The following is a 27,065-nucleotide window of genomic DNA, read 5'->3' as shown; positions in this document are numbered from 1 at the left end:
CATTAACACATACAGTACCCCTCCGCCCCAACCCTCCAAGCCCCCTCCCTATAATGTTCAATGTAATCCAATTCTCGTAAGTGCCTAATGAATAACGCCCATGAATTGTAGAACCGCTCCATCCTTCCCCTCAGTTCAATTTGACCTTCTCAAGAGTCAGGAATTCCAGAAGGTCCCCCCACCACAACAGGGCACAGGGTGGAGAGGTTGATCTCCACCCTAACAGGATCCACCTTTGGGCGATCAACGAGGCGAAGGCTGCAACATCTGCCTCCATGCCCGTTTCCAACCCCGGGTGGTCCGACACCCTGAATATGGCCTCCCGAGGGCCCGGGTCCAGTTTCACGTGCACCATTTTAGAGATTACCCTAAAAACCTCCTTCCAGTAATCCTCCAGCTTTGGATAGGACCAAAACATACGAACGTGATTTGTGGGCCCTCCCTCGCAACGTTCACACACACATCATCTACTCCCTCAAAGAGCCGGCTTATTGACGCTCTTGTAGGCGTGCTCTATATACCACCTTCAGATGTATCAGCCCCAACCTCGCACACGAGGTGGAGGCGTTCACCCTCCGGAGCACCTCACACCAGAAGCCCTCCTCCATATCCTCTCGCAACTCTTCCTCCCACTTTGCCTTGATTCCTTCCAGCGGCGCCTTCTCCTCTTCCAAAATAGCTCCGTAAACCGCCGATACTACCCCCTTCTCCATTCCCCTATCGTCAGCATCTCCTCCAAAATCTGCTTTGGAATTGAACGGACTTTCAAGAGCTATGTCCTGACAGCATGGCTCATCAGCTACAGGCATATAAATTAGTTCTTTGTAATAGCCAAGTAATATAGTTTTCTTGATTCTTTTCTTGTTGTAGTTTTGTTTTTAGTTGTTTTGATTAGAAACAATTTTCAGTATATGTGTCAAGTGAGCGTTCAGCTGAATCGCATCACCTGCCTTCATTTGTACTCCTGTCACACATTAGAAGCGAGTTTTCAAACAGTTCCATTATCTGTAAAACTGTAAATAAAATGATGTCTCCCTGAGGAGTTATAAAGTGCTTTTTTTTTTTTGTTTATTGTTCTTTAATTCTCCCAGGGCCAGACATCATTTCTTAAACCAGTTGGTAGACGATCTGCTTCAACAGATTTGGCAATTAAAAAAAAAAAAAATCAATGTAAGGAGATATACAAAATTGGAGGGGAATGACTTGAATTCTGACATTTCGTCTCTTTGAGGCAAAGATTTGTTTTTGCTCTATATCCACTGCTGATAGCACACTTTTGGCCTTTTTAAAAATGTATTCTTCCATGGGATTTGGGCATCGCTGGCAAGGCCAGCATTTGTTGTCCATTCCCCAATTGCCCTTGAAAGTGATTGCTAGGCTATTTTAGAGGATACTTAAGAGTAACATGTGGGTCAGACCAGATAAGGATGTCTGATTTCCTTCCCTAAAGGAAATTGGTGATCCAGATAGGTTTTTACAACATTCAATGATAGTTACATGGTCACCATTACTGAGACTAGCTTTATGTTCCGGATGTATTAATTGAATTCAAATTCCACCAACTGCTGTGGTGGGGTTTGAACATGTATCACCAGAGCGTCAGCCTGGGCCTCTGGATCATTAGTCCAGGAACATTACCACTATGCTACTATCTCCTGCTAAATGGACATTTAGAACATTGCATGCTTGAATTCTGTTTTTGCATTCCAAAGAGATGAAACATCCTTGTTCCACTGTTCCATTGTCAGTTCTAACTCTAATTTTAATAAGTATTATGAATTGGGAAGATTAATTTTATATTTAAACTTGAGGAAAACATCAGCCGTCCTCTTCCTCCCTGAACAGAAAATTCTTGAATGGGCTCTAAGTTGATATCGATGCAGAATGTCCTTGATGGGCTGAATTCCGTTCAATTCAATATACTTTATTTTCCGTGTGGGAATTCATTGAGGTACAGTTTAATAATCAACAAGAAAGATGGAAAGGAATGCATAGCAATATAACAACTCATGTCACAGTGCCAACATTGCAACCAAAGACAATAAGAAAGATAAAAATAGAAATAAAAAGTTTTGGGTCTTCATGTTCCCTCAGTATAGGTACATCGATAACTACATCTAGCTTGGTGATAGGCATATCCTCCAAACAGTCTTCTATACAAATAAAATCAGGAAACTCCAACATGACTGACCACTGTACCAGGGTATCATCTCCCCATCTGCACAGACCCTTCTGTCAATTTTGAGCAGTTTTCTCAGAAGAACAGAATACCATACCTTATACAGTGTACTGAAACCACTGGTGATAAACCACTGAAGCCTTTCGTCTTATTCTTCACATGTATGTGGATCCGTGGTTGACGGAATAGCTGTAAAAGAAAAACATACTACAAAATTACATATCGTTCAAGCCTATACAGCTTTGAATATTTTCTTCAAATTATCAAACCCTTTGGGTTGCCACCTTGTAACAGGAGTTTGACAGCACAGGCTCTAATGTAAATTTACTGATACCATTCTCCCTTGGTCAGAGAATGCAGAGTAATATCCCATTCACCCAATGGGGAACTACACTCAAAGGAATGCAGGCTAGAGATAGGGGTCTGCAGTATTTCATATATGTTTCTCTAATCTGCTTTTCCTTGAATGCAACTGCCCACTGGAAATGTGGGCTAAGTGAATTTAGTCATGTATGTGTGTCCATATCTATCTAGTGGCTGAGAACTTCCGCAAGATAAGAACCTGGAACAACATCACACCAGGAAATTTGTCTACATTTCTCCTGTGATGGAAGCTGTTTTTAGTGGTTAATGATGCTACATTCCTTTGATCACACAGAGAATAACAAATGAACGGAAGCACAAATTAGAGCACCAGCTTCAAGCAGTGATGGATTTGTGCAAGCACTTGGAACATGTTTTGAACTTCATCAATTGGGCAGTTGCTAAGAAGAACAATATCCCATTCTTATTCAGCAAGGAACTGGTAAGGGTATATTGTTATCTCTGGCAGGCAATGATGCTGGCCAAGTTAGAGTATTGAATCTGTATCATAGACAAAGTCACATGAATTGTTTTAAGTAAAAATAGCAGAACATATGGTATTTACCAGTTCGGAGATGATATTTTGCTGATATGTATTGACCAATGTTAATATTCCATTATTTAGATCCTGTTTCAGATGCGCCGTTTGCTGGAAACACAGTGCAACGTAGATTTGGGTTCCTCCAAGATTCAGTTTCGCTGGGACTCCACCACATGGAGTAAACAGCTCTCTAATTTAGGTAGGAAACCTCTTCTAACAGGACAATTCAACGTTAGCTAAACACTTATATTATTTCATTGCTCCTCCAGACCCACTTATTTTTTTTTTTATAAATGTTTTTTATTCAGTTTTCATGTTTTATATTGAACAAATTACAAATTGTTAGAGAGAGAGAAAAAAAAAACACGCAAAAATTAACATATATATTTACAGGTAAGCATCTTCGTAATAATAACTGTGGCCTCCCCCCTTTAGCCGGCATACATATTTAACATTCCCCAATATGGCCGAGGCACATGTTTATTGGCATTTATTTACAGTTTGGTTCTGGGCCTTAGCTAGCCATCAAACCCCCATAACGAACCCGTAGCCCCCCCCCCCCCCCCCCCCCCCCCCCGGCAACCTTCCCCCGATTCCCATCCATTTTCCCCTGATTCTTGGCCACCCGACTATTCTTCCTCTTGTTCGTTGGCCACAAACAGGTCCCGGAACAATTGCATGAATGGCTCCCACGTTCTGTGGAAGCCGCCGTCTGACCCTCGGATGGCGAATTTGATTTTCTCCATTTGGAGAGATTCCGAGAGGTTGGACAGCCAGTCTGCAGCTCTGGGCGGTGCTGCTGACCGCCAGCCAAACAGGATTCTACGGCGGGCGATCAGGGAGGCAAAGGCAAGGGCGTCCGCCCTCCTCCCCAGGAAGAGATCTGGCTGGTCTGAAACCCCGAAGACCGCCACTATCGGGCATGGCTCCACCCTCACCCCCACCACTTTGGACATAGCCTCGAAGAAGGCTGTCCAGTACTCCACAAGCCTGGGGAAAGACCAGAACATGTGGGCGTGGTTGGCCGGGCCTCTTTGGCACCCTGAGTTGATGCAGGAAACATTTTCCAAAATAACACAACTCATTCACAAGTTATTCATTCAGACCAAAGATGTGCAGGTGAGGTGGATTGGACATATAAATTGCCCCTTATTGTCCGATAAGGTTATGTTGGGTTATGAGGTTAGGGTCTGTGTAGATTTGATAGACCAAATGGCCTCCTTCTGCACTGTAGCGATTCAATATTAGAAATGTATAAATATATAGTGATAAATGATTATCTAAATATTAAAATACATTTCAACGTGAATGATTTGTTTTCCAGTCCATCTTCTAGTAATCTATATATTTATAATAAAATCTGCCGACAATTGATCTCCATAGTATCGGACAGTGTCAGCATGGATTTGCGAAAGGGAAATCATGCATGATAAATTCTTTGAGGATGTAACCAATAGAGTTGATGAGGGTGAGCCAGTGAAGGTGGTTAATTTGGACTTTCAGAAGACTGCACCTTTAGGGGCTAGGCCCGCGCCGGAGTGGTTGGCGCCACGTCGACTGGCGCCAAAACCGGCGGCCACGGCCTTTGACGTCCGGCATCGGGGCTGGTGGAAAGGTCTTCATCGGTTCGCGTATGCGCCGGTGCGTCAGCGGCCGCTGACATCACCACCGGCGCATGCGCGGTAGGGGGGGTCTCTTCCGCCTCCGCCATGGTGGAGGCCGTGGCGGCGGCGGAAGAAAAAGAGTTCCCCCACGGCACTGGCCCGCCCGCCCATCAGTGCCCCGATCGCGGGCCAGGCCACCGTGGGGGCACCCCCGGGGTCCGAGCGCCCCGCGCCCCCCTCCCCCAGGACCTCGGGGGGGCCTACTCGCGCCGCCAATCCTGCCGCCACCAGAGGTGGTTGAAACCACGTCGGCGGGAGAGGCCCGTCAGCGGCGGGACTTTGGCCTTTTGTGGGCTGGAGAATTGCCGCGGGGGGAACGCCCGATCGGCGCGGGTGGCACGCCGATCGGCATGGTGCGATTCCCACTCCCGCCGATTCCAAGGTGGCGGAGAATTCCGGTCATGGTGGGGGCGGTATTTCGCCGGCCCCGGGCGATTCGCCGACCCTGCGGGGGGTCGGTGAATTCCGCCCCACAACTCCACATTCCTACCTACTCCAATAACCTTTTACCCCTTTGCTCATTTGATCGTACGAATTAGAAGTAGGCCACTCGGCCCCTCAAGGTATATATTCAAGATTAACAAATAGTGTAAGAATGAACTTCTTATTTTCTCTTCCCCCCCCCCCCCCCCCCCCCCCCCCCCCCCAGGGAAGAAAGCCAAGAGCGCGTGAGGATGAAGACTGACACTCAATTTCACACTTGCAGCCACGAGCTCAGATACTGACAGTGTGCTTAGCGTGGACTGTGTCCAGCGCAGCTACAGTCAGGCGGAAGCCATGCTGCTGGTTGGGGGTGCTTCAGCAAGGGCTGGGGGACTGGTGAGGGGTGGCCAGGGGGTGCCCAAGGGGGCACTATGTGGCAGGTCGGGTCCTCGCATGGCTGACGCCATGTTGTTCGGCGCGACCACTGCAGGTCGTTGCCGTGCGCATGTGTGCCACAGACCGGGATATTCTCCGGCCATTTATTTTGTGGAGGTCGGGTGCTTTATTCGGCGTGGCTTCTAACCCCTCACCAGTCGGAGGATCAGTGCTGATTTTTCCCACGTAAAACCCCACGGGTCCTCAAGACATAGCCTCAAAATCGAAGAATCTAGCCCTGTGTTCTCCCGCTGGAACTGAGTTGCACCTGATGTGCGATCACACTGGGAGGGCAAATCAGGAAGTGATTCCCAATCCTTAGCCATGGAAATTAATGCAAGGCGAGGATTGTGAGGGCAGAAAGCCGCCCAGAAAAAAAAAATCCTGTCACCCCCGCCCCCAGAAGAGAGGCCCCTGTCTGGAGCTAGAGAGCAGTCCAGATACAGGCTGTGAAAACAATCACTGCTTTAACGCTCACCTGGGCAATACACCTGGCTCAGGCAGAGGTAGCAGCACCCGTCAAGAGAAAAACAGTCAACTGGGTTTAAACCCCCTAAGATCTTCTATCTGCAAGCCATTCATTCATTTTTCTTTGATATTGATTTTGCTAGGATGTGATTAACAGTTTCCACACACCTTAGCTGTCAGCATCATTCCATTCGTCTACCTTCTGTATTGAGTAACTCTGAAGTGGTCTAACCACAATGCTTATACACATGCAGCTTTATTGACAGCTCCTGTACCACTTCAAACAGATTAAGTGCTGTCAGTTTCTGGCTGACCACTTCAAAATCACTCAACTGTGATTGATTCTTAATTCTGTTAGATTTCTGAAAATGGCAATAGATGCTAGATTAATTGCCAGTTTAAGAACTGAGATTAATAGACTTTTGTGAACCAAAGATATTAAGCAATATGAGGCGACGGAAGGTACTTTTTAAGTAGAATGCTATACGGTTGACAGGGATTTGTTTTAAACTTTGGTCACGTGAATTTGTTATCTGAAGTCAAAAACTCATGATTTGTGAGCTTGTTTAAAATTGAGGTTTTGGAGGAGGGGGTGGTGGGGAGAATCACGTGATTTGATTGCAGGAGAAGTTGCTGTTTTGAGAACGGCAGCTTTGCTCATCTTTTAATCCTTTATTCTATCCTGGTGCATATTTTATATTTGCTTCCTCTTGGGTCACATGACTTCCGGTACGTCCCTGAAGGTTCCTGATTGGTGTTTTGCAAAGAAGATCCGAGGTAAATGGTAAAAATCGGCATTAGTTTATGGCGGTCGAAGTGGGCTGGGTTGGGGCCCAGCTGCAGCGGCGTAGTAGCTGCTGAGTGGGCTCTTGCTTCGGTGATGTCGCGTGCATCGGGATGATGCCTGAAAATATTGTCTTGGCTGAAGATCTCAGCTCTCTGTGCAGGTCATCTGAGCTCACCTAGATGAATTGCAGGGTACCTTTGGGAGAGCAGTGGAGGCACATGAGACAGTTCTTGAACTCAAAAGACGACATTCCCTGGCGAGGGCCCGCCTTCGTGTCGTCAAGATCCTACTGCATGGTGTGTCGTTCATCCTGACTGGTAGGGGCTGGGCAAGAAGTCCAACAATCGAATCTTTGGGCGATCCTGAAGAGTGCTCGCTGATCCTGGGCTTATCCGTTGTCTTCTCATGCAATATGGATGGTGTCTTTATCCTGCAATTCTTCTATAATCCTGGATGTTACTCCCTTGTGGTTATGTTGTTGATTATTCAATGTGAGGATGGGTGTTGCCGATTATCCTGTTCCCACAAAATCATGCTGAGTTGATCATGTAAAGTGTGATCTGTGCACATCTTTATTCCTTTTTTGTTATTATGTCTTATACTCCTTGTGGTTGTGGTATGGGAGTGTTTTGATTTTATCACCACTTATTTTATTTAAAAGTAAGATGGGTTGAGCCGGAGTAGGGTGAAGGATGGTTGGTTGGGGTTGTTAGGGTTTGTTCAGACCTCAGAAATTGAGGATAGCCCCTCAGTTCGAGCTAATCCATATCAGGGTTTTTTAAGATGTATGTTTTAGGGTGCCCAAAGATGTGCAGGATAGGTGGATTGGCCATGCTAAATTGCCCCTTAATTGGAAAAAACAAATTGCGTCCTCAAAATTTATAAAAGAAAAAAAATGTTTCTCCCTTGGTCACTGGTGGGGCGGTATAGGTCCTGAGTGACGTCCAATAATTATATTGAGCCTGTTGTAGTGATGTTCTTCTGTCCCTCTCTATACACATGTATGCGGAGCTGGAGTTTTTTCTTGATCCTTGGTTATGGCGATGTATTATTTTGTTGCTTTATTCTTTAAAATGTAAAACCGTTAATAAATATACTTTTTTTTAAAAATTGAGACTTTGAATTCCCCCAAAGATGATTATTATTGAGTTCAATATTGTGGACATCTTTGAATATGAAGCCTACATGAGGAAGGTACCACCTCATGTATTATTGTGTTGGGTTAATCCCAGTTCTAAACTGTAGTCTGTGCTGAAGTGAACTGCTTTCATTCAGAGTGGCGAGAGGGATGCTGCAAATAACCTCAGTGCATCAGGTCTTTCGAAATGAAATCTGGCACTGTTCTCTGTTCTGATTATAATCCTTTGTGGGCATCTGTATGCGCAATTTGCAAAATAACTTGTTAGATTCACTGCCCTGAATTGCACATGAGGGCTGATCTTTTGGCACAGGTATTGATAGACTGTTAGTTCCCATGATTGTGTACTCCAGCAAGAATTCACATGCCTGAGGAAAGAAGAGAAAATGTTGAAAATTATAAGACTTGGTCTTATTTTTCTTTTTTTTTTAAAAGGAGCATATTGTAATATTTTGTTTTTTCCCCCTCAGGTTATTTGTCATTTGATTGTGAAAATGCAACTCACCAAGAATGCCAACCCTCCTTCCATCAACAGGCATCACCAGTGCCTTGTGACATTGCAACTCATGGACCAAGTTTACAGCCATCCCTTCTGTGCCAGAACCCTGGCCAGCAATATTCGGTCTGTAATAGTCATGGTCCAGATCTACATCCACTTCACAAAGAGCACGAGGCCTTAAACTGTTTGCAGCATCATCGAAGTTTAGGCCAAATTCCAGGACATTTACAGCATCAGCTCCAGATGCAGTACAGTAGCATGCATCAGAGCCAATCTCAACAGAAATATTTTCCACATCCATTGCCAGTACAGCCAATACCAACTTTGCAGCAGTGGCATGTAGCTCAGACTGGACTTGAGCAGAGTCCAGTTTTGATGGGACATTTACAAGCACAACACCTGCAGCAAAGCTTGCACCCAACATACACCATGCAGCAACAGCGAAGCATAAAGCCAATGCACATGGTGGCCTTGCAGCAATCAAAGCAACTTGTGCACCAACCACAACCACAGAGACCGCGCTGCCAAATACAGCATTTGAAGCAGTCAACGTCACAACCCTATCCTATAAAGCAGCAACTACAGCTGCAACAAATTCAACAGCAACCATCTGTGGAAGAAGCGCAGGGAAAATCCCATCCACAGAAAACAGGCCAACAGAGTACAGTCAGAAAACAAACATGTCAATCAGATCAAATGCCAACGGGTATTAAGGATCTCTTGGAGAAACCACACCAATTTAACCGGAACACACAGCATGTGCAGGATGCTAATTTGAAACAGAATTCCATTATGAGACAGCCTGACCCAAAGAAACAGGAAATGCCAGTGGAACTACAGCAGCTTGGTCTTCAACGAGTGGCAATAAATGATCAGGATCAGCAGACTGGATTGGGCCAGCAGAATGACGATAGCCAGGTAAAACTGCGATCAATCCAGTTATTACAAGTGCGATGTATTTGAAACTGATCACAAGGCTTATGACAACTATCATGATATAATGGAACCATTGGTTTTTTTTAATACATTGAAAATATGGTCCAGTGAAGGGAATAGTTCCAATGCAAAGTGTCTCTATAAATGTAGCAAATGTCTAATCCACGATGGAGACTTGTTCTTGGCTATTGTAATATTCAGAAGAAATTGGGTGGGCTGATGTGTACTGAGCTGAATGAAAATGAGGTTTAATCTCACCTACTTGAGGCACTTTCAGGAAGACTTAAAAAGGGTGGAATGTTGAATTCAGCTTCATATATTTTATTTAAAGGTTGGCTAAAATCAGCATTATAAGAAAGAAAATGACTTGTTTTGGAGTAATCAGTATTGTATAAAAGATCTGGGTCAGGATTCTCCGTCGGTGGGATCATCCGCTTCGCTGGCAGTGCACTCGCCGCGGATTTCCCAATGGCGTAGGGGTGGCCACAATGGCAAAACCCATTGGCCAGCTGCCGAGACAGGATCCCGTTGCTGGCGGGGGTGCACCAGAAAACGGGTCTGGAGAGATGGGGAATCTACCCCTATTGTTGACTGCTTTTATTTTTATGCTAAGTATAAGCAACAAATCATATCAACTTGATTCTGGTATCCTGCTTCATTGGAGTTGGGGAGCTTTGATTGTGAAACATCATTTACTGCTGCAAAATGTTTGCTTTCATCTCACGTCTTTGAATGTTTTGGTGTCATATTGTTTAGAGTAGGGAAGGAAGAGACGATGGTTGAGGCCAGTGCTCTTTAGATAGTCAGCAAATGAGGAAAATTATAAAGTTTGAATGGGAGTAAACAAGGAACAAAATGAAAAGATATGTTACAAATGATAAGGAGAAGAATACATGATCAACCTAACTGGCAGAGAAGAAGCAAGTGAAAAAGGCAAACAAATAGAGGTTTGGTCTCCTGTTTTTCTGTTTTGTGTTTCTCTGTGTGCTCACTTCCCCACGGTCTCCCTCCCTCCCCCTCTCTCCTCCTTGGCCTTCTCTCCTTGCCCTCTCTCCTAGCCCCCTCTCCACTCTCATAGAATCCATACAGTGCAGAAGTAGACCATTCTGCCCATCATGTCTGCACCAAAGCTTTGAATGAACACTACCCATTTACACTCCCCCGTCCACCCCAGTCTATCCCCGTAACCCAGACCCTAACCTGAATATCCCTTGATATTAAGGGGTAATTTAGCATGACCAATCCAACTAACCTGCACATCTTTAGACTGTGGGAGGAACCGGAGCACCCGTAGGAAACCCACGCAGACACTGGGAGAACATATAAACTCAACAGAGACCGAGGCCGGAATTGAACCCTGGTCCCAGCACTGTGAGGCAACAGTGCTAACCACCGTGCCACCCATCTCCACATCCTCTCTCGCCCATTTGCCTCACCCACCCTCTGCTCCTCCACTCACTCATCATTCACTCACCTACTCCTCACTCACTCACCCTCACTCATCCACCGTCTCCTCCCTCACTCTTTCCTCCCTCACTCTCTCCTCCTCACTCTCTCTCTCTCACTCTCTCCCCTCACTCTCTTCACACACCCTCTCACCACCCTCTCCACAGACTCACTTACCCTCTCCCCTCACTCACTCACCCTCTCCCCTCACTCACGCTCACCCGCTCCCCTCACTCATGCTCACCCGCTCCCCTCGCTCACGCTCACCCTCTCCCCTCACTCACACCCTCTCCCCTCACTCACACCCTCTCCCCTCACTCACACCCTCTCCCCTCACTCACACCCTCTCCCCTCACTCACACCCTCTCCCCTCACTCACACCCTCTCCCCTCACTCACACCCTCTCCCCTCACTCACACCCTCTCCCCTCACTCACACCCTCTCCCCTCACACACCCTCTCCCCTCACTCACACCCTCTCCCTCCCTCACTCACCCTCTCCCCCCTCACTCACCTCTCCCCCTCACTCACCCTCTCCCCCTCACTCACCCTCTCCCTCCCTCACTCACCCTCTCCCCTCCCTCACTCACCCTCTCCCCTCCCTCACTCACCCTCTCCCCCTCCCTCACTCACCCTCTCCCCCTCCCTCACTCACCCTCTCCCCTCCCTCACTCACCCTCTCCCCTCCCTCACTCACCCTCTCCCCTCCCTCACTCACCCTCTCCCCTCCCTCACTCACCCTCTCCCCTCCCTCACTCACCCTCTCCCCTCCCTCACTCACCCTCTCCCCTCCCTCACTCACCCTCTCCCCTCCCTCACTCACCCTCTCCCCCCCCTCACTCACCCTCTCCCCTCCCTCACTCACCCTCTCCCCTCCCTCACTCACCCTCTCCCCTCCCTCACTCACCCTCTCCCCTCCCTCACTCACCCTCTCCCCTCCCTCACTCACCCTCTCCCCTCCCTCACTCACCCTCTCCCCTCCCTCACTCACCCTCTCCCCTCCCTCACTCACCCTCTCCCCTCCCTCACTCACCCTCTCCCCTCCCTCACTCACCCTCTCCCCTCCCTCACTCACACCCTCTCCCCCTCACTCACTCACACCCTCTCCCCCTCACTCACTCACCTTCTCCCACTCACCCTCTCCCCTCTACTCACACTCACTCACTCACTCACTCACCCTCTCCTCTCACTCACTCACCCACCCCTCACTTACTCACCTACCCTCTCTCCTCACCCTCTCTCTCCTCACGCACTCGCCCTCTACTCACTCACAAGCTTCCTGTCCTTGTTATATAGAAACGTATGAACAAGGAGCAGGAGTTGCCAGTTCAGCCTCTCGACCTGCTCAGCCAGTTTCCTTTGCTGCAGTAGTTATTCTCAAGCTGAGCCTACCACAGAAGGAGGTAGCGTTCATCCTGTGAAGAGTCTCACTCTACATACCATCCCCCAACAAAAACTGGACCCGGCTCACCCTCCGACCTCCTCCTCCCTCATCCGAAGGAGCCTGCTCTGCCGACAGGATCTGACCATAAATGTCAAGTCTTTCCCTCAACTCGGCAGAGACAAGATCCTATCCAAGAGGGAGGGTGAAAGTGCCAAGGGAAATGAAGAGATCTTCTTGCGCAAGAAATCGCAAAGCTGGAAATACCTGAATAAAGTTGACCTCAGGAGTTGGATTTTATCCAATTGCTCCTCAAAACTGATAAACCTACCTTCCACAAACACGTCCTCAAATCTCTCCAGCGTCTACTTCCCCCATGACCTGAACTTGGAGTCTAAACTCACTTGCATAAAGAGATGATTCCTACACTTCCTTGCAGAAGTGGGTTATCCCACTTCTGCAAGTCCGATTTAACCCTATTCAGCAGACTAACATAATTTAATTGATGAAGCGAGGCCCACTCAGATTCCCAAATAATGAAAGCTAAATCTGGTAAGGTGAAAAGACAACATCTCCAGATCGGCTCCCCTCCCCATCGGAAACTATTCATTCTTATCCAAATTCAACTATATCCCAAGAAAGAACAAAAACTCCTAAGTAGCTTCATTATCTCATCTATAGTGGAGACTGGGTCCATGATATAGACAGAAGCAGATCATCTGCATACAAGAACACCCTATGCTCCCTCCCTTCCCGCTTTATTCCCTCCACTCAGTGGAAGGTCTTAAGGCTATGGGCAGAGATTTGTTTGCCAAAGCAAACTGAGACAATGGACAACCCTGTCTCGTACCCCTATTCAATTGAAAGGAATCCAAGCTCAAAGCATTTGTGTGAACACTTGCCGTGGGAGCCCTATACAAAATCCAAGTATAGGGCAAGATCTACCAGCCGTGTCTGGCTCGACTGGGAGTGCGGCTTGGCCTATAGATGCCAGGTAGATGCCTCCCACAGGCTTCCCGGCAGCCAATACGCTTTGAGATCTCTCCAGATCTCATAAAGTTTCGAGATCAGGATCCCAATCAAAATGGGCATGACCAAGCAGCGCTCGCTTAAGTAGGTCTTAAACCTACTATGGCCTACTCACCCGGGATCTACCAGCCTCCCAACATCCAGCAGCGTTCCTATGGAATCACTAGCTGGGCGCCTTTCTGCACTGCCCCACACAAATTGAATGCACTACCAAGCTGGCAGGAGCACTGCCAGGGTGGCAGTGTAAGGGTACCTGGGTGCCAGTGTGGCACTGCCAAGGGTCCATGCCCATGAAAGCAAGGTGGAGGGTTTGAAGGGTGGGGTGGCTGCTGGGCAATTAAGAAGGGGCCTCTAGGAGGTCAGTGGGTGATGGGTGGAGTCCTTGGGAGGGGGCCTGTTGGAGAGCATGGGGGGTGCCTGGGGAGGGGGCTCCTCGGGATCACGTAGTGGTTGTCCTCACTTAGGATAGGTATGTGGGGTAATGCCCATATGTGGCGGGATGACATTGCCCATGGGTTGGGGGGAGAGTATGACCCATACATTCACTTAGAGGTCGGGGCACCCTTTCAAAATGGCAGCCTAGCAACTTCAGCTCCCCAGTGATGAAAATAATTCTAAGTTTGGGCTTAGTTTGGTTAGATAGCTGTGGGGAAGTCGCCGGCAGAGCCAACAGGAAATTCCCAGCAAAGCCCAGTAAAACTCACCACATATGAGGCTTAGAAACCTTTCCTTTAGATCATGCCCATGGCCCAAATGGGCCCAATTTGGCCCAAACCCAACGTCCCAGGAATCCTAACTAGATACCCCTACTCGACCCTACTGAATGCTTTTTTAGTGTCCATTGTGACGATCACCTCCGGTTCAGGAGTTGGAGAGGGGGAAAAGATGATGTTTAATAATTAATCTGTATTGGCTGACAGCTGCCTATCCTTGACAAAACCTGTCTTCTTCGGAAATCACCCCTGGGAGGCGGGGCTCCAACTCCTTTCACAGCACTTTATCCAACAATTTAGAATCCGCATTGAACAACGAGATAGGCCGGTATGACACACGTTCTGTAGGGTTCTTATCTTTCAAAATCAGGGAAATAGAGGCCTGCCCCAATGTAAACAGCAATACCCCCTTCCCTCCTGGTACAAGGAATCATTTAACATGTCCAATAGCAGTGAGTTCAACTCCTGCAAATTTCTTACAGAACTCTTTGGGAAATCCATCTGGGCCCAGAGCTTTACCTGACTGCATTAAATCAATACATTTCATAATCTCCTCGGGGGCCCAATGGGGATTCCAACTCCTCCCTTCTCTCCCTCTCCACCACTTGCATATACTTATTTTTAAAAACTGACAAGTATGGCCATTGATCCTAGAACACAATGTAAAACACCCATAAAACTGAAGGTAGACTAAAATCTTTTTTGATATGCGTCACCATATTTTTGGGGGATGAAATCGATTGATTGGCAGAGGTTCACACGCAAAGGCAGAGCCATTGTGCACAGAATTCTCCTGTATCGGCATTTGAACACAATTGCTGATGTTATCTCAAAACGTTATCAGAGTGCAGTCATGCTTCTGGCTCACTACGTGAATGCAAGTTTACCCTCCACTGACTTTCACTACAGTACACCTGCCAGCAAAGAACAAAGATGGTAAATGTTTGGCTCGGAAGCATCTTGCTGTATAGATAATAGTTTTTTCAAGAAAGTTCCCAGAATAGACCTCTGTTGCTCTGTTGGTGGCCAGTAGCACTATTATTAATAAGGCATTTTGTGAAGAAAGAAAGGGTTAAGGGAAATGGTGAGAAGGCAGATTTGTGGAATTGAACAGTTCTTTGATGGATGGTGTTATAAAGACGTTGTTTAAGGTGACCTCCATTATTATGTGTCTAGTGAAATTGTAAATATCTCTATCTAATTATGACCTGTAAGGATTCTCTGATTTATGCCCGTCAGAGTTTCAGCAATACATTTAAAAAAACTTTGCACCCATTTTCTTTTTCCTCAGTTGCACGACCATCTTGATGCTACAGAACAGCAGTTTATAAATTGTCACAGGAAAAGCACCATCCCACTCCAACCGCTGGATTTATTGGGAACACGTAACACAATTGGGAAGCCATCAACTGCCACAAAAAAGAAGTCTTCAACTGCTTTGAAAAAAAGGAACAAGGTAGTATTTGGAGGAGACAATTGCCAAATTGTTGATACTTCTATTCATGTGTTGTCAAAACTATAGCCCTGATCTTAACTCTGATTGTGAGTGTGGCTTGCAGAAGCCAAGCTGGATGGGTAGTGCCCACACTGACATCAGCTTGGTACCTAAGCAACTTTAACACCTAGATCTACTTACCACATTCCAGGACTGACTTTTATCTAAGTCTACTAGGAATCTCCAAAGGTGCAGTAAGTGCATGGGTGAAGTGAGGTCCCATGGGGACCCTACGAATGGCTCCCTGCAACAAACATTTAGGAGCACACGAGGGGTAGGGAGTCCCTGATTATGGTAGGCTCAATGATTCCATGCAGACTCCAAAGGAGCACATCACTTGATCAACACGGAAACCTCCCAAAAATGCTTTAAAATATTTAACTAACTTGTCTCTCTTCAAAAAGGGCAGCACGGTAACACAAGTGGATAGCACTGTGGCTTCACAACACCAGGGTCCCAGGTTTGATTCCCCGCTGGGTCACTGTCTGTGCGGAGTCTGCACGTTTTCCGTGTCTGCATGGGTTTCCTCCGGGTGCTCCGGTTTCCTCCCATAGTCCAACGACGTGCTGGTTTAACCATGATAAATTGCCCTTAGTGACCAAAAAAGGTTAGGAGGGGTTATTGGGTTACGGGATAGGGTGGAAGTGAGGGCTTAAGTGGGTTGGTGCAGATGGGCCAAATGGCCTCCTTCTGCACTGTATGTTCTGTGTTCTAAACTACTTTACTGCCTCCAACAGATTTTCCTGTCTGGCCAAACGTTGAAAGACTCATAATCAGAAAAAAAATCGTGTTGGCCTCCAAAAACCTGACACTTAAGATTGAAGTGGCTGCCAATGCATCAGAAGGCAGCAGGAAATGTCTAACCGTCATTCTAATCTACTTCACCATCACCTGCCTCTCTAATCTCCCCCTCCCCGCCCCAGTGATAATCTTTGGCTAGAAAGTTTACCAGTGGGAGGGAAAGCTTTTTGTTTGTGGTCTATATTGTCATGGCTGTTTTTGTTGAGTAAGGACATTTACATGTTTATGATGAGCTTTATTCATGTAAGACCTGCCCAAGAGGCAAGTGCACCTGTTGTTTTGCTGCATTGCCCTTGGGACACCTTTAACAGCAAATTTAGTGAGCCACAAGACTACAGCAGAAAAGACACCTTTTGCAAGAAAAAAGAGCTGGAGAGCTATGACATTAATTGCAGAGATATCTCTGCAACACACAAATATATGTTTATCAAGAAGGATTACCATTGTTCTTGCTATTGTGGCTGCATTTTCAGTGTCAAATCCAGTCTCTTGCTTTCAACAGCATTTGTGTTTCCTCTGCATGCACTGTAAGTGTCTACAGAGAATAATCTGTTTATGTCTGTTTAGCAGCAGTACTTAATGCTGAACTCCACAACATACTTTATTTAAACCACAAACCTAAAGGGGGAATTGGATAAATTAAGTGCATTTGTATTTCCTTTGTGGAAAGTTATTTTTTTTATCAAGAGACTATTGGATAAATTCTTAATCAAACTGATGGCTCAAAATAACAACCAAATTGCTTGATGACACAAACTTCATAGCACAATTTTCCATTGCAGCAGATGCATTTTTAAAGATGATAGCAAATAAGCAAGTGTTGTGCCAATTTTGAATGGCTAAACAACAATGGCAGAATAAGTTTCATTTTAATCACTTCTTTGAACAAAAAGCAAACAACTAATGATGGTGGAAATCTGAACAGGAGAAGATTGGAAATATTTAGCATGCCAGTTAACAACTGTGGAGGGAATTGACAAATTAATTTGTTGCTGCTCCTGTTGATGGCTGCAGATGCCTGGAGACTGCTGTTGCTGTTTCCTTCCAGAGCTCATTGCAGAGCGGGTTGTCCTCATCCGCCATCCCATGGGCCAGACCCGCTGTTGCTGTTACTGCCAATTCAGGGCCCACACCATATAGGTGGCAGGTATGTATCACGGACGGGGTTGCAGCCAGAGGGTGACCTTCGGCGGCAGTGGTGTGGGGGTGTAATGCGCATCCTCTTCGTTTCACGAGGCCTGTCACTCATCCTCCCCCAGCACGTCTGCCCTCTGCTGCGTGTTGTTGTGGAGGATGGGGCAGGCCACCACGATGCGGGAAACCCGCCCAGCGCCTGAATCACATCTTCAGGATGCCAAAGCACTGCTCCATCACGCCTCGGGTTGCGGCATGGATGTTCCGTGGCCTCCGGATAGTCGTCATCAGCCATGACCGCAGCAGATAATCCCGGTCATAGAGGAGCCAACCCCTCAGCCAGGGATGCGCCTCAAAGAGGCCAGGAATCGTTGAGTGTGCCATGGTGAAAGCATAATACCCACTGCCCAGGTATCGGGCACAGATGCGCATCTGATGGTCACACACCAGCTGCACATTCATCGAGTGGAACCCCTTTCGGTTTGTGAAGATCGGCTTATCATCTGCAGGTGCTCATAGAGCAACATGCATCCCATTGATCACCACCTGGACCCATGGCATCTAGACGATGGCTGCGAACCCCGCCGCCCTGGAATCCCGGTGGGCTCGGTCCACACTGAAATGAATGTATTGTGCCGACTGGGCATACAGGGCCTCTGTGATAGCGTGAATCCATCTGCGTACCAAGCTCTGAGTCGGGTCCCCATGGCGCCTGGGAGGGCTCTGTGGCATACAAGTTCAAGGCGACCGTCACCTTGATGGCCAGCAGGACCAGGTGTCCTCCCCCATTCTGCCACGGTGCCAGGAAGCCATGATTTGACAGATATGTCACACTGTCCCCCTTCTCAGCCAGAGTCTGCGACGGCATGCCCAGTCTGGCAGGTACACGCAAGGCCTCCTGCGGCGCCTCCTTTGCACTTCCTCCTCGTCGGCCTGTTGGGCGGCCAGCTCTCCATCCTCAGCTGCTGCCTCCTGTTCCTCTGGGGCACGCTCCACTGCTGAAGCTTCCTCCTCCTCGAGCAGCTCCAGCTGTAGAGTGTAGTGCATCCTCCAGAGCTGTGGTGACTAGCAGGAAGGCCACCATAGCTGGTTGAATTCCAATATCCGTTGTCTGCAGGGGGTGAAAGGCTGACATGTTAGCATGGTGCGTACCCCCATGTCCAACCAGGTCCAACGGGCTACACGGTGGCCCCGGTTGGAACTGCGGACCCTTACCCCGCATGTCCCCCCTCCCCTAGCCCGGCACCGTGCGGGCTCTGGCCCTGTCGTCTGTCCCTGCTGCCAGGGGTACCGTCGGCTGGCACTGCCCTTGCCAGCGAGGGTCCCCGGCCCCCGTCTGGCAACCCCGTGTTGGGGCCACTGTGACCATTGTTCATGAGCGGGTCACGTGATTCCCCGCTGGTGGGTGGTGGCCGTTTGGGGGGAGGGGGGGGGGGGGGGGGAGAGAGAGAGAGAGAGAGGGTGGCATTGCAAAGGATGGGGTGGGGGGAGAGTGTGGCATTGCGGAGGATGGGGGGGGGGAGAGAGGGTGGCATTGCGGAGGATGGGGGGGGAGAGAGGGTGGCATTGCGGAGGATGGGGTGCGGGGATGTGGGGGGTGGGTGGGATTGCGGAGGATGGGGTGCGGAGATGTGGGGTGCGGGGATGGTGGGCTGGGAGAGTGGGGACTGGGGTGCGGGGATGGTGGGGTGGGAGAGTGGGGGCTGGGGTAGGAGCACCCATATGGCCATTGTCACTCTGCACAACCAGGGGCCAAGGTGGCTGGTCAGTTGAGTGCACAGAAAGATGGCTGCCTTGCAGGCTGCGGCAATGGCACTCCGTGCCCGGACACCACCCCAGTCCCGTGAGGGTCACCCCGGTCCCCTGGTCATCCCCCTCAGCCAGCCTGGCTAATGTCCAGCCAGGCATCCCACATTTGTGCCTCTCCATGTCCTATCTTCTCTCTCTCCCTCATCAGCCATGGCACCTGTTTCTCGATTTTGAAAAGCACAAGCGAACCTCACCGTCGGGACCCCCCCACCCATCCCCCAGGTGGAGGTAAAGAATCGCGGTGACTCTAGAGAATACGGGTCTGGCCTGGTAATATGCCAACATATTTAAATGAGCTTATAATGAGCCTGATTCATGCCCAGCGAGGGTGTGAATCAGATTGTGTCAGGTGCTGTGGACCGGGAGCATCGCACTCCGGCACCGGCGTGAACCCTGTTTAGGGACTCTTGCTGTTCTCTGGGAATAGCAGGAGGTGTGCGGAGTGAGGAGGAGGGTGTTAGAATCGGGCCCATAGTGTCCAAGATAAGATGTGATTGGGCAACACTTGTTAAACAATCCTGATTGTCCTAAGAATACTAATTTAAAACTAATTGAAAACTAATTTAAAACTTTCAGTCAGGCTCATTTATGCATGCTAGAAACTACATATATTCACACATACAGCCCGGCCATTTACAGACAGAAGAAACATGTCCACACATTGCACCTTTTTAAGCTAAACAAAATCTTGGGGATAGCCATTCGCTGGTTCATTCCCTGTGGCAGTGCCTTGAATTTGACAAAAGCTTGGCAATTACTTGTTCCCTGGTATGTTCTCTGTTGCAAACGCCTCTACCAATCAGAGTCCATTTGCCAACCAACCAGTCCTCTTTGCAAGAAATATAAATTATTGTTCCCATTACTATTGATTTTCTTGCAAACTGTTTTGCGTGCAAAACAAACTTCGATAGCGTGTCTGTTTTTTCTGCAATTCTATTGTTTTGTACTACCGAAAATCTCCTAAAAATGATAACTAATTGCTTATTATGGTGTGGAGAAGCCCCAAATGGACCTGCTCATGATTGTTTTCTGTTGTTTGGGGAAATGTCCAGCTTCTGTTAAACACATTTTACTTGACCAACACTGCTCGGAGACAGATTTGCAATTGTGAAATACACAATAGGTCAGCATCTTGAGAGTGCAATTCTTTATGAGAATGATCAAAAGTTATCTTTTTCTGTTTTGGAGACTGACTAATCTGTGCTAGTCTGTTATCCTCTGTTGATATTTAAACTTTCTCATATTGGCTTTAAATTTTTTTTAAACCTTCTCTCATGCAAAATGTTATATCACAGGCAGGGGTTAACGTAAATCTATTTATATAAGGTAATGATCTTGCACCTTTTAGTGTTAATCTTTGCCTTTATGTTTTAGTTTAATTAAATGTAGATGCTTTACCCAGTTTACTACTTGAATGCCTAACTCTCGGAGTCACTGCTAATTAGAAGGTGGGAGTTGGGAAGATTCTTTCTGCATTTTTAGAAGGAAAGGAAGTGTATTCTGCCTAATCAGAAAATATTTTTGAAATGTTATAATGGGAGGTGAGATTATGCATGACTACATTGTGCATTTCCAATGTTTTTCATGTTTAAGTGCAACAGCTCTCAAGAAACCAGAGACTGACTGTTCTATTGTATATATTTTTTTATTTGCAAATAACCTTTTGAAACTTCTTGGTGACCCTTTTGAATATTGGTGATTTCCATTGCTTTGTTGGAGTATTGGATCTCTAGCCATTGTTTGCATCCCCTGGCACAAACCCTGCTCTCTCATCACCAACTCCGTCTCGCTTGTACCTGTCTGAGCCTGATCTGGACTGTTTGTAACCTTAGTTTGTCACATTTGACCTCAAGTTGAGCTTTCAAACACATATCTGCACCTACATGCACCTCCTGTAATATTGTCTTAACTCCACCTTGCTTCATTTAATCTGTTGATATACTGCTGAAACCCTCATCCATGCCTTTCTAACCTCCAGGCGTAACTATTCTTGTGCACCCCAATGGACCTCCCACATGCTACCCTCTGTAAAGCTGTTCATGCCCTAACTTTTACCAAATCCTATTCATCATCATCCCTATGCTCACTGACCTATACTGGCTCCTGGTTTAAAAAACACAATTTTAAAATTCTCACACAAGTTTTCAAATTCCTCCATGATCTAGACCTCCCCTGGTTCTGTAATCTTTTACAGCTCCTATGTGCTTTCCTCTAATTCCGGCCTAATGGACATGCCTGAATTTAGTGGCCATGCCTTCAACTACCTAGAGCTTAAGTTCTGGAATTCCATCCCTAAACCTCTCCACAAGTCTCTTTTTCCTCCCTTAAGATATTCCTGATACTTGCCTATCCCACCTCATTGACTGGCTAAGATTTTGCTCAACTGCCCTAATATCTCGTGTGTTATGTTGTTGAATAAAGGCCCTGTAAAGTGCCTTGAGATGTTTTATGTTAAAGGTGATGTGTTATCTGTGTTGGTCTGACATCGACTGCAATTGGATGCAGTAAAACGAGAAACAGGCTTCCAACACAGGAGATGGTCCAACGCTGTTTTATTGAACCTGTTGATTGCTGTACATAATCTGCTGTGGGTTGACACTCTATTAACCTAACTGATAACCTCCTACTGGCTTGACCATACTAGCTCTCTATCACATGATGATGTTCATTGGATGTGCACTGTGACTATCTCCCTAGCCATGTCCTGTGAGAGAGGGAGAGCCTTAATGCCCTGTGGGCTTTATAGTGGTGGTGTCCTGTCTGGTGATTGGTTGTTCTGTGTCGTGTGTGTTGATTGGTTATCCTGTGTGTCAATCACTGCCTGTCTGCATCTCATGATATACATGAGTGGATATTATGACAAAAGGTGCACTATAATTACTAGTGGTTGGTGTTGTGGAACTAAAATACATTTGTTATGCTCTACCTGTTGCAGCGTTCTGCTTCGGGCCACATAAAATCCATACCGCCAGTAGATGAAGGTTCTTCCCAACTTGCAACTTGCTTCATTGAATTGCAATCCCCATCAACCATGCACAGATCCAATGGTAGCAATCAGGATCTTCCGAGAGAGAACATAATGGTAAACGGGGAACAAAAGAGTACAGAGGTTAGATTAATTTTATTCACTGAAGTATGGCAATTAGCTATATTTTTATATTGTGAAAGTCTATGAGTTTACTAGAATATAGGAATTGCTAAATAGGAAGACCAAGGGCAATCTTTCTATTATCCTGGTCATCGTATGACACAATAATCAAGAAGTTATTGACTAATCATAGCAATGAATTAGTCTACAGTAGTCTCAGAGCCGACACAAGGAAAATCCAGTGTTGAAGAGTTTTGGAAAACATGGACCAATTTCAGGCACACCATTCTTTGGTAGCATGGAACATGATGTCCTTATATCTGAAGAGTGAGGTCCAAGGCTTAATAGGTATTTGGGCATGTTGTGATCACACTTAGCTTAAATTTTAGAAGTCTTCAGAAGGTAGCTCCATTTTCACGCCGTCTCCTTGATAGAAAAAAAGTAGTTTTAAGGGAATTAGATTTGTATTCATAAACATTAGAAATTAGGTATAGTTTTAAGTGTGTTTAACACTGCCCATTTTTCCCAATTAAGCTGCCAGTCCACACAGCCTTGGCGTTCGGAATGGCCCTCCTACCTGTCCGTAATTAGGAAAGCTCCCAGAGGTAGCCTGTTAATTAGAGAAAAATTACCCAGGCTGACAGAACTTGGACACCATCATGGTTGGGATCTCCATGATCCCCACACTTGCTGGTAAATTCAGCCTGTTCTGTTAATGGAACTTTTTAAGCTCCTTATGTAGCAAACAGAATTAAGAAGATAAATCGTAGTCTGGAATGCTTTAGTGCATCCATAGATGAGTTAACAGCAATCTCTTTGCTTTTGTTTTAGTTTTGTCATTCAGACATTTCTGCCTGTTTAGAGAGGTATTTCAGTCAGTGAGAATTCCAAAGAGTAAGCTTGGTGATATCCTTAACAGCATATCGTAATCGATAGCTGAAGAACTAATCTCTTTGCACTTTTAATATCTCTTTTAGCCTGAAGACATTATCACATTACCAAAGGAATCAATGCAAATTAAACCAGTCTCTATTGAAGACAATGGTTTCAAAGAACCTATGAACCTTTCTGTCAATGTTGGAGGTACGTTTTCTTCCCTATCTTAAATAGTAGTTAGCATGACCGCTCCACTCTAGAGAAATGAGACTTGTGTAATGCACAGAGGCAATAGAATCACAAACCATCATGCGACACAACAGAATGCGATGTACATTGCAAATAGATTGTACTCAATTTCCTTGGGTAAAGGAACAAATAGATACTGAAATTGCCATACTTTCTAAAATAGACAATCCAGCATGAAGTTTCTTCTCCCTTTCTGAAGATAGTGATTCATGTTAGAGTACAGTTCAATGAATGGCTTTAATGACATTGCTTTATTTTTTAACATGGACAGTGAGTGCTGGCAAGCTATATATTTGCTGGGATAATGTGGGAATCTGATATTATTTGATGGTCATGTGCATGTACCCTCCAGAAAAGAAATCACTCAACATTGATCAGAAGCAGGACTTTTAGGTTACATTATTCTTTTACTCTCCTCCACTCATCTCCAACTGAGACCAAAGTTAGTGACCTAACTAGGTCCTGGTACAGATCAACTTTGAGCATCTCCTGGTCTGGAGGGCTCTCTGCCACACTAGATGGAATAACCATAGCCAAGGACATTTGGAGAAACACCCACTTGTACAGTACAGTGTTATGAAAGAGACACCACCATCATCAAGGGGAGGGAGAACAATTTATAAAACCTGCGCTGACATGATATTGCAGTTTAAATTGTATTTGCAGTTATTTAACAAGACACAGTTATTATAACCCCCAGGGCTAGTGTGTGGTCAATTCCAGCTCAACTTGACCCAGAGTTGCAACACAATTAAAATTAACAAATGATTCTTCGAAAATATTCATTATCTCTGGTCCTTAGCTGTCAATAACTACATTCACCAGGTTTGTAAATGTAAACACAACTAATATTTATTAATAACAATAACTATAATTAAATATGCAGCAAATACAACTGGCTAACGATGATCTAATTCAGGGGTGGGCAAACTACGGCCCGCGGGCCGCATGCGGCCCGCCAAAGGTATTTCTGCGGCCCACCAAGTCATTAAAAAAAAAATTAAAAAAAAAAAAAAAAATGTTTTTATTTTTAAAAATTTTTTTTTTAAAGGTTAATGGGTGGGGGGGCTGTTGGGTTACTTACTGGTATAGGGTGGATACGTTGACTTGAGTAGGGTGATCATTGCTTGGCACAACGTCGAGGGCCGAAGGGCCTGTTCTGTGCTGTACTGTTCTATGTTCTATATGAGGCGCCCAGAATCATAACCGGGTGACGTAATTATTTTACTTAATATACTATGCGGCCCTTTGTGAATTGTGAATTTCTGAATGTGGCCCTTGCACGGAAAAGTTTGCCCACCCCTGATCTAATTCTTAACGCCCCCCCCCTTAATTCACCCCACCCCACACAAGACTGACAAAAACAGAAGGGTGTAAAATAATGATGAAAGTAAAAGGATAAGTGTCTTTGTTTCAGATGGTTGTCTTCCAGCACACTTTTCTTCAGTCTAGGCATTCAGTTTGAGGTTTTTGTTTTCAGTCTGTAATGGTTTTCATTGTAGATTCATCCAGTTCTCTGAAGGTTCAGAAAGCAGCAGACAGGCAGTATTTCTGGAGAGCGAGAGATAGACGCTCAGAGCTTCTTCTGTAAGTCTCCAGGATTCAACTGTCACTTCCAGTGTCCTCTGACAACCATCCCACTCGGGTAGGACCCAATCACCGCCTGTGCCCAGTCAGAATATGGCCTTTGGCCAATTCATTGGCCACCAGCCAACCAATTAAACCATAACTCTCCAATCTCTCATGTAACAAAAAGTCTTTACTGCTGTTCAAAATCTAGCAGTACAGCGTATATATTGCAACTTTTGAGTTCCTCACTTAAAGATATATGTCTATTAAAAAGTCATGGATGAAAAAATGATCACCACAAAGTAGAAGAAACAGGAAATAAGGGAATCAACAGGAAGGACCCTTACACAGTGCTTTGATATAAACACTAAAATGAATTGATATTTTTGGAAATAGTATTATGATAGCACTTTACTCTGTTTGGTGCATTGGGAATAATGCTGTTACTGTTAACTAGATCCTGCAGTTAATGGATCTCATGATTTGACAATGGATTCATCGAATGGAGTGCTACCTGGCAATGCGAACAGCAGGTAAAAACTAATAGATGACAAAAATGTAAGTAAGGTGCATTTCATATACAGCATAGTTACACAGGGACAAGTGAGTTGCATATAAGCACCACAAGATGAGAGAGAGATGAAAACAGTCGTACAAGAGTCCAATGACCAAATGGGGCATGGAATTACAGGGACAGATGGATGCAATCAAATCGAGGAAGAGAAAGAGAGAGAGAGACGGACAGAAATGATTATAAAATGAAGTTGATGAGCAGTAAGGGAGATGTGTAATTTTCAATCAGTCTGGGCAGTCACTTCACTTCTTGAATTCAGAGCTTTTGTTTTATGCAAAGTCTGTATTGAGGCCTGGAGTCATGAGGTTTAGTTGGAGCCCAAACTGGGCATCAGTGAGCGGTTATTGTTGAGTAATTTTCACTTCATAGTATTGTCTGCTACACCTTCCATTACTTTACTGCCGATCAAGAGGAGGCTGATGTGGCGATAATTTGATTAATTCTTTTTATGGGCTTTATCTGGTAAATGCCAGTGTTGTAGCTGTCCTAGAACAGCTTGGGTGGGGATGTGGTAAATTTGGGGCATAGCTGTTAGCATTCTAGCTATAATGCTATTCGGGCCCAGTGCCTTTGCACTCAGCCATTGCCTGACATTACTTCAAGAAGGCATTTGATAAACCTCCATATAGGACCCTGAGCTAAAATGAAAGTTCCCTATCTAACAGCACTGAGTGTACCTACAGCACATGGACTACAGCAGTTCAAGAAGACAGTTCATCAGCACCCTCTCAATTAGGGATGAACAGTAACGCGTTTGTCAGTGAAGCCCACATTTTCTAAATGAATAAAAATAGCTGGAGATGGCACTCGGAGTACCCTTTTTACATAGAACATACAGTGCAGAAGGAGGCCATTCGGCCCATCAGGTCTGCACCAATCAACTTAAGCCCTCATTTCCACTCTATCCCCATAACCCAATAACCCCATCTCACCTATTTTTTGGTCATTAAAGACAATATGAAATGAAAATGAAATGAAAATCACTTATTGTCACGAGTAGGCTTCAATGAAGTTACTGTGAAAAGCCCCTAGTCACCACATTCCGGCGCCTGTCCGGGGAGGCTGGTACGGGAATCGAACCGTGCTGCTGGCCTGCTTGGTCTGCTTTAAAAGCCAGTGATTTAGCCGAGTGAGCTAAACCAGCCCCTATCATGGCCAATCCACCTAACCTTCACGTCTTTGGACTATGGGAGGAAATCGGAGCACCCGGAGGAAACCCACGCAGACACGGAGAATGTGCAGACTCCGCACAGACTGGAACCCTGGCGCTGTGAAGCCACAGTGCTATCCACTTGTGTTACCATGCTGCCCACATTGACATTTTTGCTGCTATCATCAGATACCCACAGATATGTTCGTTACCTGTGGTACCTACCTGTTCCAGGTGGGTTGCTATTCATGTTCTGTTACGTACGTAGGATTCCACTAGCAATTCTCAATTAGAAATTGGCAAAGCATTGCCATTTAAG

At 46.0% G+C, this 27,065-nt stretch overlaps 1 protein-coding gene across 7 annotated transcripts in view; it reads left to right on the top strand.

Moving 5' to 3' along the window:
• The window catches only part of trim66 (tripartite motif containing 66), a 407,144-nt gene that overhangs the window by 359,101 nt on the left and 20,978 nt on the right, over positions 1-27,065 (top strand). For all 7 annotated transcript variants that reach the window (XM_038808134.1, XM_038808133.1, XM_038808136.1 and 4 more), the window contains 7 exons: positions 2,838-2,984; positions 3,168-3,282; positions 8,469-9,415; positions 15,293-15,457; positions 22,176-22,349; positions 23,306-23,411; positions 25,480-25,555. In XM_038808134.1, the coding sequence (XP_038664062.1) occupies positions 2,838-2,984; positions 3,168-3,282; positions 8,469-9,415; positions 15,293-15,457; positions 22,176-22,349; positions 23,306-23,411; positions 25,480-25,555 (1,730 nt within the window). The remainder of the gene's footprint in view (positions 1-2,837; positions 2,985-3,167; positions 3,283-8,468; positions 9,416-15,292; positions 15,458-22,175; positions 22,350-23,305; positions 23,412-25,479; positions 25,556-27,065) is intronic.

This window comes from Scyliorhinus canicula, chromosome 9 (assembly GCF_902713615.1).
Source record: "Scyliorhinus canicula chromosome 9, sScyCan1.1, whole genome shotgun sequence".
Lineage (NCBI taxonomy): Eukaryota > Metazoa > Chordata > Chondrichthyes > Carcharhiniformes > Scyliorhinidae > Scyliorhinus > Scyliorhinus canicula.
Note: the sequence above shows the minus strand (reverse complement) of the source record. Positions and strands in the feature narration are given on the sequence as shown.